The sequence below is a fragment of the Megascapheus bottae genome, chromosome 5, assembly GCF_031878675.1.
Source record: "Megascapheus bottae isolate mThoBot1 chromosome 5, mThoBot2.hap1, whole genome shotgun sequence".
Taxonomy (NCBI): domain Eukaryota; kingdom Metazoa; phylum Chordata; class Mammalia; order Rodentia; family Geomyidae; genus Megascapheus; species Megascapheus bottae.
This window is the reverse complement of record NC_143513.1, coordinates 56,705,927-56,719,723: the sequence shown is the minus strand read 5'-3', so window position 1 is coordinate 56,719,723 and position 13,797 is coordinate 56,705,927. Positions and strand designations below refer to the sequence as shown.

Here is a 13,797-nt window from a genome sequence, read left to right as displayed (position 1 = left end):
ATGAAGAAAAAAATAATGGAGAGAGATGGGGGAAGAAAGTGGAAGAGAAAGAAAAAAAAGAGGAATGTAAACCTGAAAGAAAGAAGGAAAGAAAAGGAAGGAAGGGAAAGGAAAGGAAGAAAAAAGGAAAGGAAGGAAGGAAAGAGCAAAACACTGAAAACAAGAAAAAGAAGGAAAGAAGGAAGGGAAGAAAAACAAAAAAAAGGAAGAATAGAGAAAGAAAAAGAAAAAGGAGAGAAGGTAAGAAAAAAGAAAGGAAAGAAAGGAGAAAGCAAGGAAGAAAGCAAGGTAGAAAAAGAGGAAGAAAGGGAGGGAGTAAGGGAGGGGGTAAGAAGTGAGGAAGTTAAAGAACCCAAAGGCTATAATCAGGGGAGCTGCCCCTTTCAGCAGAGCTCAAAGCTTCCTTTCACTGCTGATGCATCCTGAGAGTTCTCTAAGATTACCAGAAATCCTTTGGAAAGCAAGACGCAACACGTCAAAGCTGCATGAACCCCAAGGCTCCTCTGCAGGCTGCATTTACAGCAGAACCCTCGCCCTGGGGTCTCGAGGGACAGGTTGGGCGTGGCCTTCAGTAGGGTGGACCCTCAGAGGAGGAGTCTGGGGAGGGGGTGTCTGAGGAGCTAGGGCGCAAAAGCTCCAGTTGCTATCCCAGGGCAGATCTGGTCTTGCTACACAACGAAGTCACCCACCCAGGAAGACAGAAAGAAGTCTGGACTGAGGGCTGAGAGCCAGCTGTGTCCTGCCGCCCAAGCTGACATGCCTGAGGCCCCGCCCGCAGCCCTGGCGATGCCTGGAGGAGCCTGGCTGGTGACAATGGCACTGATGATGTTGGCCCCCAGAGAAGGTCAGCAAGGTAGGTGGCCACAGTTGAAAAGAGCCTAGACCAAGGAGGTGGGGAATGACTTCTGGGCGATGGGAGAGACAAGTGTATCTTCATGGCTGCATCTGACATTGTCCCTTGTGGATCTTAGCTCTTTCCTCCCTGCTTCATGTGGCCTGGTGAATAGCCTGGTGTGCTTGGGGTTCATTTGATGCATTCTGTTGCTGCTGCTTTTCTGAGCCTGTGGATCCTGGCTTTAATTTTTTTCCTGTCAATTTAATCATTCAATTGACTGTGAAAATCAATCCCTGATTAAGCCAGGCATAGCAGAGACAAGTGGATCTTCAAACATCAGAAGAATGTTGTTCCCAGTTGCATGGTTCCCACCTGGAAATAATTCATTAGGGAACACTGTGCCCCGACAGTACAGCTAGAATGTAGCCTGTGTGATTATTTCCATATTACCTATGATGATCCATTTTCCCACTGTATAAGATCTTTATGGAAAGAAAACCTCTTCTACTGGAAGAACAGCCGGAATGCTTTCCAAAGCAGGCCTAGTTTTATATCCGACCATTATAGGAAAGTTTCAATTTATTTCTATTTCTGTCAACCCTTGCCCTTACTTGATATTTTGATTCTAGCCATTGTAATGACTATCAAGTATGTCATTTCATTTCTGGTTTGATTGGCATTTCTCCGATGTTGTGTGTGTGTGTGTGTGTGTGTGTGTGTGTGTGTGTGTGTGTGTGTCTGTTGCACATTGGACATTTGTATATGTTTTTGGCAAGATGCCTATGTAGTTTGTTGCCATTTTTATAGCCCTTTTGTTGAACTCCATGAATTACTTGAAATTTTAGATTCATTTCTCTTATCAGTTATGCCATTTGCAGTTATTTCTTCCTATACTGAGCTGTTTGAGTGGTTATTGTTGTTTTACTCAGTTGGTATTCTAACATAAAAAGTTTGTTAGCCCAGCAAGGTTTCTTATGCCTGTAATCCTAGCTACTCAGGAGTCTGAGATCTGAAGATCATGGTTCAAAGCCAGCCTGGGCACTAAAGACTGTGAGACACTTATCTCCAATTAACCACCAGAAAACCCGAAGTGGCACTGTGACTCAAGGGGTAGGCTGGTAGCCTTGAGCTGAAGAGCTCAGGGACAGTACTCAGGCCCAGAGTTCAAGTCCCATTACTGACAAAAAACAGTTTGTCTCCTGATTCTAAAAAATTCTAGTCTTGGCTATTAAATCAGAAACAACCTAATCCAGGTTGCAAACAAAACTCGGAGACATTTACATATTTTGTCGCTGGATATCTGTTATACGCAAAATGTTACACTTGTTTAAAGTATTTAACATCTAAGAAATGCAGGTTCCATTTTGTACTGCTTAGTAGCCTTTAATCATACTAGGAAAAAAAACAAGAGAATCAGGAATATAAATTTTAATGTGTATTCAATATGTACTTCAGAGGAAAATCTTTCATGGAGATTTACTAGAAAGTTTTGAATATTATGTCAGGAAACTGAGGAAGAAAGAACTGCAGTTATGGGTTAGTTTTGAGGATCTAAGCCATAGAATGTCAAGGAACCAAACTTTCATCCTCATTCCTAATTGACTGTGCCATATCTTCGAATCACAGGTTGCTTTGTAGTAGGGGAGGTAAGTGTTTATTATATGTTAGTAATCTGCTAGCACAGTAGCCACAAGCATTGCCTTTTCTTTTGTTTTGTAGGTGGTTTGCCCCTCCTCACAATGAAAAGAAAAACATGTATTCTGTGTATTTCACAGAAAAAGTGTCTCCCAGACAGTACTGTTCAGAAAACATGTACCCTAAAAGAACCACAGAAACATTCTTTGGTCTTTTCTTGTTTCTTAACAAAACCTGTTGTTCTCTACTCCATTCCTCTTCCTATGTTTTATAGTAAAATGGGACTTCCAATATTTGGAAGGACAAAATAATGGAAGGAGGGAGAAAGGGAAGAAAGAAAGGGGGGGTGGGAAAGGAGGGAGATGTTGGATTTTAAAAAAGGTTTTCTTGAACTGAAGAATGTAGAAAACTATAATATGCACAGACTTTACAAATTACAAAATTAGATTGACATGAAAACTTCCTGCACTCCAGATTTGCTATAAATGAGATTTCAGTGTGTACTTGGTGGGGGGAAGTGGTCAAGAAAAATGGGTATTAATGTTCAAATACTGAAGATCTGACCCAAGAAGAACATATGTAAGGCAGAATAAATAAATCCTAACTCAAGAGCAATGACTTTTTTTTGCTTTGTTTACATGAAATGAAAAAGATAGACTTAAAGGAAAATATTTAAAAACTATATTTCATTGAGTTGTGTTGAGTTTATTGTGTTTATGGAAAGTGCTAGCAGTCCACCTTTGACTTACCCAGAGACCTTGACAGTGCTTGAAAGTTTTTGCTTTTGTTTTTGGTTTATAATTATTACTTTTTTGGCCAGTCCTGAGGCTTGAACTCAGAGCCAGGGCACTGTTCTTGTGGTACAGATAAATTGAACCCAGGGCTTTGTCCATGCTCCTGACTTTAACTTTATTCCATTTTTTATTCTTCAATATTCATTGAGCGTATATCTATTGCCAAGAACTAGTTTCGGGTTTTAGGTCACTGTAATGAACAAGATAAATGAACAACTGAAATGTCTACCATATGGAACTAATGGATGACCCTATGCAATGCATGAAAACAAACTAGAAATAACCCTAAAAACTAGAATAAATAAGTACACCTATAGAAAAGTAAATAGAAGAAAAGAGACAATCCTCAAAGCATTTCAAATAATATTTGTAGCTTCTCTTCTGACTAGAAGATGGCACTTAACTCCTTTCAATAAATGTTGAAAAGGGCCAGGAGAGCACCCTGGTGGTGGAGTGCTCACCTCACATGCACAAAGCCCAGGGTTTGGTTCCTCAGTACCTCACACAGAGAAAAAGCCGGAAGTGACACTGTGGCTCAAGTGGCAGAGTGCTAGCCTTGAGCAAAAAAGTGTCCAAGGACAGTGCCCCAGGACTGGTGAAAAAAAATACAAAAACTATAATTGTTGTTTTATGATTAAGAAGAGTATGTTTTTATTATTTTTATTATCTTTATGTAGTTGTATGAGTCACCATTTAACAAAGTGTTTCATGGATACAATGTTTCTGATCAATCTTACCCTCTTCAACATTCTCGTCCATCCCTCTACGTCCATCCCTCTACGTCCACTTTTCCCCTCGTTTTCCTTAATTTCGAAAGTTATGCTGAATTCTTGACTGTATTCTTCCCCTCCTACTCTTCATTCATATACTCCTCTCCCTTTCAATTAACTAGTATTTGTTTTGTTACATTTTGACTTCTCCTTTCTAAGGAATTACTCTATGTTCTCCCTTAAACCTGCCATATTTCAATTAATATATTGCTGTACACTTGCATAACCACCCAATATAGTATTTACTTATCATATTCTGTACAAACTGTAAGCAATTTGAGGAATGAACGCCCAATTAAAAATACTAAATATAGATACCCATTTGTTATTAAAATATTTAGCAAACTATATGTAGTGTACCATATTGATATACATCTGCAATGCCAGCACATGAAAGGCTGAAACAGGAAGATTATAGTTATAGATTATATAGTTAGATTCTGTCTCAAAGCACAAACAAAAACTGCATTCATTAGAATAACTTCAAAACAATTTGTCATTGAGACTTTGGAATATGATGCCCAGTGAAATGGTACTTGTAAATTTCTGAAAGTACATTTTCCCCACAGAGTGGCCTTTAGGAAAGTTCTGAGACTATTTCAAACTTTACTTGGCAGGGTCTAGAACTGTAGCCTAATGGTAGAGTGCCTGCCTAGCATGCACAAGTCAATTCCTAGGTACTACATACACAGAAAAGGCCAGAAGAGGTGCTGTGGCTCAAGTGGGAGAGTGCTAGCCTTGAGAAAACTCAAGGACAATCCCCAGTCCCCCAAGTCCAAGCCTCAGGACTGACAAAAAAATGTTACATGACAGAGTAAAAAGATTTTTTTGTGATTAGTCATAAAATTTTAATGTATGCCATAAAAGAGAATTTGTATATTTTAAATTTTATTGCTTAGAGATTTTCTTGTTTCTAAAACAAAACAAAGAAAATTTTAGAAAATTTTCAGATTCCCAGATCTAATTTTGCAAACATCAGAATTTTTGAAAAGTAAGTTTTTCATATGAGTCCCTACCTAAGAAAACTTCATTTAGGGGTTAGGGATTTAGCTCAATGGAAGAGCACTTGCCTCACAAGTGCAAGACCCTGAGTTTGGTCCTTCACTCTGGGGAAAAAAGAAAAAAGAAAACTTCATTTTGCATGGAAAAATGAAAGGGATAATATTTTCTTTAACATAATCTATTTCACTTTCAGTGTACTCACTTTTGAAATGAACACCTTTTTTTTTAAACCCGATTTAATGATTACTCGAGCTATGAGAGTAAATTAGGAGTATAAAACAACCATTTTATTTTATATACTAATATCTTTGTAACAGTGATTTGTTTTTTCTGCTTTTAGAAAAGATATTTATGTAAAAGAATATGAGCAGGGCCGGGAGTTTTCCTATTGGTAGAGTGATTGCCTAGCATGCACTAAGACCCTGGTATGATTCCTCAGTACCACATATATAGAAAAAAGCTGGCAATGGTGCTATAGCTCAAGTGGTAGAGCTCTAGCCTTGAGAAAGCCCAAGGACAGAGCTCAGGCGCCGAGTTCAAGCCCCACAACTGGCAAAAAAAAAAAAGAATATGAGCAATGTTTGTTTTTAAGGATATTCAACATGCTTTAAGATAGGCTTAATTAACTGTACTGTTGTGTTATCGATTAATATTCATGTGATTATAGGTCCAACATAAATGCCAGAAAAAAAAAACGATCTTTCTGAGTTGACTTCATTTTCACTTCAGATAAACCCTAGGGTTGCAGCCTTCATGTGCTTTTCCCAAGAGCCACATTTGAAGACACTCAACTTATGTATTGTACACTTTCTCCTTCCAGGTCCAGCTCAGCTGTCAGTCTCCTCAGCACCTCCTCCTCCAGGAAGGCCAGAGGTTGTGGTGGAGGTGATTGAAACCAGGCTTTTCTGTCGATGTAGTTTTGATATTCCTCCAACAAACAAGTCAGTGGGATTTCTCATATCGTGGTCTAGACTGTCTTCTCAAGAAATAAAAGAGGAGCTGAAACAAGAGACCGCAATTCAAGCCTTCTCTCTTTTAGAACTTGATGGCATAAATATTGTACTTGGGGATAAGGTATGTGAAAAAGTTGGATTTCTTTTCCTTTTCATAAATGTATTTTTCCAAATTTGAATTCCTTTAAAATTATATCCTAAAAGTAGGATATAATTTCCTAAAAAGTAAAGTATTAATATATTCCTTTCCACCTATGCTAATTCTAGTAATAACTAGAAGAATTTTGAATAAATAGCTTCTTTTAGTAATTTGCTGACCAGTATTGACGAATCTTTTTATGTCACTTTCGGATGTTAGCATACTACATTATGGAAAATAAAGTTTTAGTATTTTCAAAGATGATATCAGGGGCCAGGAATGTGGCGTAGTGGTGGAGTGCTTGCCTAGCATGCACAAAGCACTGGGTTTGATTCCTCGGTACCACATATGCAGAAAAAGCCATAAGTGGTGCTGTGGCACAAGTGGTAGGGCACTATCCCTGAAAAAGCTCAAGGACAATGCCCAGGCCCTGAGTTCAGGATTGCGTTCAATGCATAGGAACGGTGGCAATAACAACAAAATATGTCATTTTTATCTATTTTCAAATACATCTCAAATCAAAAACCCTACCACACCTTCAATCATTCATTCATTCATTCATCAGTCCTGGGGCTTGAACTCAGGTCCTGGGCACTGTCCTTGGGCTTTCTTCAAGGCTAGAGCTCTATCACTTGAGCCACAGTACCACTTCTGGCTTTTTTTCTATGCATTTGGTACTGACGAATCAAACCCAGATATTTGTTCATGCTAGGCAAGCACTGTACCACTAGGCCATGTTCCAGGCCCCCACACCTTCATTTATGTTAAGACTTTCATAGGTAAGATTTTGTAATGATGCAATTTTTCTCAACTCTTAAGTAGATATTTAAACTATATAGTTCTTCAGCCTCTTATGCACTATCTACCAAAAACTGAATAAATAATTTTAAATATAATTTACACATAGTTCCTCCATAAATGTATTACTAAATAGAAATTCTATTCGTAGATTTTCTGCAGTGCTTCTGTTTTTTTCTTGGAGAAACCAGATACACTAAGTTTGTCCATCGAAAGCCAAGGATTTTTTGCTGGCATTAAGGTACGCAGCTAGCAATGCAGATGGGTAAGAAAGGTAGTTCTTCTGTAAGTATGTTTTCCAAAGTGTGATCTATCCATGGTAGTTTTCTAGAGCTTATTATAAAAAGTTAACACTCAGAAGTATGAATTTTTGAAGAATATCTCAATAGTGCATATGCACAACCAAATTTGAGGACCCCATAATAGGCTGAAGGTGTGTCCTTGTGGGGCTCCTAATTTACATCAGGGCTGTCTGCTATAAATGCATCATAAGCTTGAAATATTGTTGGGCCTATCTGCACTTAATGTGCCAGGTAATGAAACAACACAGCACACACTGTGCTGACTGTCCACCCATGAGACAATGGGACTGGCTGCTAGCTGTGGGCACATTACTCTCTATCCAGCATCTGAGAAGAACATGTTACATTGTTAGCCAGGAAAAAGACCAAATTTAATTCAAAATTAAAGTTTCTATTGAATTTGTAAGGAATTTATATTCTTTTTTTAAGTTAAAATTAAAATGACTACTTTAATCTCATAATCCATCCTCTGGTATCAGTAGAAGTTAATGTATTAAGTGATTCTGTCATTTGGGATACAGGTACCAGACTTAGGACTAAAGCCTCTGACTACAATAATATCACCTAGAATTTTGCGATTATTATAGAGTACAATGAAGTAGCTAAAAATGTCAATGATTTAGTTATTGATAGATTGTGAGAGATCTGAGAACCAGGATAAAGTTTGTTCTTTAGATAAAGTTCATGTATAAGCAGTAAGAACCAGGAGAAAGAAGAAAATGAACTACATTGTTAGAAAAACACACCTACAGTAGGAGGAGAAGCCAAGCTCAAACCCTAGGAACACAGTGCTGTGCTGATTAGTACACACAATGTCCAGGGCCCGTGGTCCACTCCCAGGGCCTGTTTCTAATTAGGCTAAGGGAGGAATAAGCAATACTAAGAAACATTTGTTCTGAAAAGCTGGCTTTCTTGAAGTTCTCAGCCTCCAGAAAATATTAGCCTGAGCACTCGAGTAGAGCACAGTAGTATTGACTCCAGGTGTCCAACCATGGAAATGAAAGACTCAGAAATAAGTTGAGGGTGGAGAACTTTTTCAGGTGACACGAACAATTTGATTGAGGCATTAAAACATAGCTCAATTTCTAATTAACATGGTGGAAATAAGTTCCATTAGTACAAAAGAAAATGTTAGCTAACACAAGGAAGAAAATAAGGTTTGATCACAATGTCTAACACATTGGAGAAGAAAGTTGAGCCTACACTCAGAATTCAGAATACCCTCCATCTAGTCTTTGTGTGCGTGTGTGTGTGTGTGTGTGTGTGCATGTGTGTGCTTTCTGTTCAATTTTAGTCAGTCGGGTTTAGTTAAAAATTCTAGTTGATAAGTTATCACCAGTTTTTTTAGTAAAAGATAACTGGTTGAAGATAGGTGCTTTTGAAAATGTATGTTAGAAATAAATTCTATCCGGGCCTGGTGGTTCACACCTCTAATCCTAGCTACTCAGGAGACTGAGAGCTGAGGATCATGGTTCAAAGCCAGTCTGGGCACTAAAGTCCATGAGACTCATCTCCAATTAACCGCCAGAAAATTGGAAGTGGTGCTGTGGCTCAAAGGGTAGGGTGGTAGCCTTTAGCTGAGGAGCTCCGGAACAGTGCCCAAGTCCAGAGTTCAAGTCCCATGACCAAAAAAAAAAAAAAAAAAAAAACCAAGAGAGAGAGAAAGAAAAACATTCGAAAGTGGTCACTGATAGCCTCGTATCTGTAATCCTAGCTACTCAAAAGGCTCAGACCAGAATGATTACAAAGCAAAATTAGTTCCGGCTAAAACTGAAATCTGAAATTAGTTTCAGTTCTTGAAACTCTGCCCAGTCCTATTCTCCTCCCATTAAACCTAGAAAATTGCTGACTGGCAGAATAACTCCAGTGGTAGAGCACCACATAAGCAATTGTGAAACTGAAGTTCAAACTCGGTTATGCAAAAATGAAAAAAAAGTCTCTCTTGACATTTCTGATCTATGTTTTCCTATACCAGTTACAACCTGAAATGAGCACCATATCTGAAGATGGGAAAGAACACTGGCTGAGAATAGAAAGCACAATTCCTATTGTTTGTTCTGAATTTATTGAATTTGGTCAAGAATGCAAAATTTCATTAAAGTTGAAAACTGTTGATCAAGGTAATATACTAAATACATTTAACTTTATTATTATATTTCAACCAGGAGTGTGCACACATAACAAGCTATGCTGCATATGTACATCAAATTATTATTCAATCATATTAATAATGTGGAGCAAACTGTATTTATTCTTCCTGGGTACAAAGTGGATATTTAGAAACTCGTGACAAATGCCTCTTCGTTGTCTCTTTCTCCTGGCTCTCTGCCTCTTCTCCCAATCACTTCTCATCTTCTTCTCATTCTTATTACTTATTCTTCTCTTTGATTTGTTTTCAGAGTCTGAAGGGCAGTCTACTTTTTAAGATTATCCACAACATCCACAATGAGGGAGGTGTGATAAGTTATGCTAACATTTCAAGCTTATGCAACATGGATCTCACAATGCATTCTTCATACTTCTCTTCCTGATGTAAGCTTTTGGGGGGTCTTTTGTCTTAAAATTCTTCTTTTCAAATTCCTAATCTCATAGATGTCATGTTGAATGGCCACATACATATACATCACTGTCAAAGGAAACTGCACTGAAAGAGCCAGACATCACCCCAACGAATATAAGAGAAAAAAACAAGTATGGCGATGGTTTGGGTGGTTGAGTTATTTTAGAACTAATTAATCAGTTAGGACTTCTCATAATTAATTACCTGCGATCAAAACAGTGTAGTAGATGAAAATGGTTCCTGGAGGAGGGATTACACTTTCACTCATATATCACATTCTTTTCAACCACAGAAAGCAACATTTTTAGAAAATATACTAAACAAAAGGCACCAAACAAAAGTTTCTACCTTTTGATGTCCATATTATACTCTACTAAACAAGAAAAAAATGAATAATGCATAAAAGTCAAGTAATATACACACGGGAAGGGACAGATCAAGAGATAGAGCAAGTCTGAGAGTTCAACCATTTGACAGTTATACAGGCTTACATAATATCTATTGACAAAACTTAGACTTCAGAAGCACCAAAAATATGAAAATATACTTTCTGATTATGCCACAAACTACTGAAAATTACCTCTGAACACATATCAGACAAATACTGCTATAGTTTCTGGGAATAGAAAGAAGATGGTGTTTCTGATATTTTTTCAAAATTTTGCCAGGAAAAGATTTTCTTCAGTTATAACCATACTTCAAAATAGATTTGCATGTTTCTCATTTTGTCAATAAGGTGAGAATTTCCATAATAATAAAAGATAGTTCAAGATAAAGATAATATAAAGTCTAATATATAGTTTTGTGTGCTGCTTGTTTGTTGGTTAAACATGAATTTCTTGATATTTACAGAAAAACTGCTATTTCTTACATTTTCTTCCTTCAGTACTCTTCTAGTAAGTCCTTTGATAATGAACAAGTCAGTATTGTTGAGAATTTCTATACAGACTATGCTGTGAGAGAGTGATTTTTCACAAAGAAAATAGAACTTGACCCACAAACCACAAACTCAGGAAATAATGTCATGGACTGTATGTAAGCCAGAAATACTCCAAATTCATCTTTGGGAACTAGTAGATATTTCTGTTGTCCTTATTTGTGTGAAAAAAGTATACATTCCTAAAAAAAAAAAGCAAAACATTTTTCCAGGAATTTAAATCTTGTACAATGTACTTACATGTGATCATTGTAATTTCTTATGTAAAAAATGTGCATTAGAGGGGGAAAATAGTCTTTCTTCCTCTTTAATTCTCAGCAGGACATTGCAATTACTAGTTGAAAATAAAAGACTGTTTCCTTTTGGGCTGCTTTTAGGAAGAATATTTCTTTTATCTCTTTATACGGATTTCTGTCATTTTCTTTTCTTTTTTTTCAGTTCATACATTCTTTATTAGATATCTGCAAGTTTATTTTAAAAGATTTTATTAACCTTGATTTTTACATCATATTTCAACTGTCATGTTTAACAAGTATTCAAGAAGGGATTCTCTATATGCAATTCTTTTAGCAAATTCTCTTTCATTTTTCAAATTACTTAAAAATTTTAATGACATAAATTATTTGTAAAAGGGGTTTTGTTGTGATATTTGTACACATGCATATGGTATACTTGGATCAAATTTATGCATCTAGATCATTTTTATTCTTTGTTCTATAGGTAAGGGAGCATCATAAGATTCTGAATATACTGGTGCATTTGGGAAGTGAAAATAAGATAATTTATTATTATGTGGGGTCATCTTCATTTGTTTCAGTTTTTGTATTTTTAACTAATGAGTCCATATAATTAAATCTACTGATATCATTGAATAATGAGTTAAGTATGAATGCATGTCCTAAAATATATTATATAAATATTTTGGTCCAAGAACCAGGTATTGGATAGAAAGTCAACTTCATACTAAGAAAATATGAGGCTCTGAGTGAAAGCCCTATTACTGGTAAAAATAATGACATCAAAAAATGGCTGCATTTTCTTGATGCTAGAATAATGATTTTTTAGAAATAGTAACAAGGATAACGTCTATTTGTTTATTTCATCTTATTTAACAGTAGTTTCAATTTAACATGAAAAATGTGTATGAAACTTCAGTATGCGTTTTTCAAATTACTGTTTCCATCCTGTTGTCATGACATTGAGTTATTTACTGCTTTGTAATTTTATTTTGGTGTGTATATTTTTATATGTTCATGATTTTTTTTGATAATACTAATGTGGAAATGGGAATGTGATAGAGAAGTGATTTGTTCAAAGTGCATTGTGTACATGCATGGAATATTATTCTCAGAATTTTCTTAAGGTTTGTGTTCACTTCTCCCATGAGCATTAATAAACCTAGTTTATAATAACAATGTATATATTCATTCTATGCTGTAGATACAGGATATCTAAAATCATAATTTTAACATAGCTAACAGTGAAGATTTTTTTTTTTGCCAGTCCTGGGCTTGGGCTCAGGGCCTGAGCACTGTCCCTGGATTTTCTCAAGGCTAGGGCTCTACCACTTGAGCCACAGCACCACTTCTGGCTTATTTCTCTGCATGTGGTACCGAAGAATCGAACCCGGGTCTTCGTGCATGCTAGGCAAGCACTCTACCACTAGGCCAAACTCTTGGCCAAGAAGATTTTTTAAAATTTCATACTAGATTATCTTTTGAAATAGCATAAAAGTAAAATGCTATGTTTAAAAGTTACTTGAAATAGTTACATTGTCTATCTTGAGTTTACTTATCAATTTGATATACACTTTTATAATCATCTTATGTTTCTGATATATACCTGGCTCAAAAATCAAAATGATCATAACACAGTTTGTTTTTGAATCATTCTTCGATTTCTCTAAGCAAAGATGTATATAAACATGTAAAAAAGAAACAATAATATGTGTGCATATGCGTGTGTTCTAGTTTATTAACTACAAAGATCAGGTAGATTTAATAGCTAATTCTACAATTATTGACCAAAATTGCAACAATAACTTTTATGGTAATTTAAGACTTCCAATTTAATATTTCATATTAATCAAGTGATCATATTCTTTGGTTAAGACATATTCTCAGGAAAGTTTTTAACTTCTTTTTTTCATTAAAATAGGTACTGAACAATTAGGCTTAAATTTGGCATTGTCTTCCTGTCACGTGGACTTACACCAGACTTCATCCTGTGCCAATGGAACCTGTAGCCATGCTGTGGTACACTACGTGGCCATAACAGACTTTTCCCGAGATGGAGATCGAATTACAAACATTGAAGTACAGCCTGTCGTCAAGAACTTCCTGTGGAACAGCTATGTTCCAGATGTCATTCAGGTGGAAAGATTTCAAAATGTTCTTTATAACTTAAATCTTCAAAAGACGTGTATTTTATCACTCATTTGTGCACATTTTTGTTTAAAATGAGTTGCTAACTGATTTTACTCTTTAAATGCTTTGATTTTCCATAACTTTAACTAGTATAAAGCAAGAATTCATTGATTCGTTGAAATCCATTGCAATTGTGAAGCTGTCTGTTGTCATTAAATGACCATTCAGGGTTATATTCATGAAAATTATCTTTATTTTTCAGATCAAAGTCAAGGATGTGCCAACTGCTTACTGCTATTCATTTACTGACCCACATATAATTACCTTTGATGGCAGGTAATGTCATGATAGCTTTTCAAAATTTTAATAGTTTTTGTTTGTTTGAATTTTGGTATCATTTTTTAAACATCCTACTGTTTTATCATTTCCTAATCCCAGTCGCAAAAAAAATTAAAGGAAGGCAACTAGAGCCATCATTGGCTGGTTTCAAGATACTAGTCTCTTTGTATAGACTTTTCTTGTCTTAGAAATAATGCTTAGTAAAAATTATGGACAAATTGTGTACTTGATGTTGTAGAAAGGAAGAAGTCATTAAGAAAATAATGATACCTCATTGCTGCATTAAGTTATCTTCATGATGCAAAGTAATTTCTTTGAATTGGCATGTGAAAGTATTATATTAAATGAGTGAATTGATGGGAAAAGC

General features: G+C 36.1%; 1 protein-coding gene across 1 annotated transcript in view; it reads left to right on the top strand.

Annotated features, from left to right (window-relative positions):
* The first annotated feature begins 786 nt into the window (after positions 1 to 786).
* Vwde (von Willebrand factor D and EGF domains) overlaps positions 787 to 13,797 on the top strand; it is a 61,358-nt gene continuing 48,347 nt past the window's right edge. Inside the window, exons 1-6 of the mRNA XM_090332231.1 lie at positions 787 to 853; positions 5,857 to 6,110; positions 7,078 to 7,167; positions 9,204 to 9,348; positions 12,883 to 13,097; positions 13,354 to 13,427. Of these exons, the coding sequence (XP_090188357.1) occupies positions 787 to 853; positions 5,857 to 6,110; positions 7,078 to 7,167; positions 9,204 to 9,348; positions 12,883 to 13,097; positions 13,354 to 13,427 (845 nt within the window). The remainder of the gene's footprint in view (positions 854 to 5,856; positions 6,111 to 7,077; positions 7,168 to 9,203; positions 9,349 to 12,882; positions 13,098 to 13,353; positions 13,428 to 13,797) is intronic.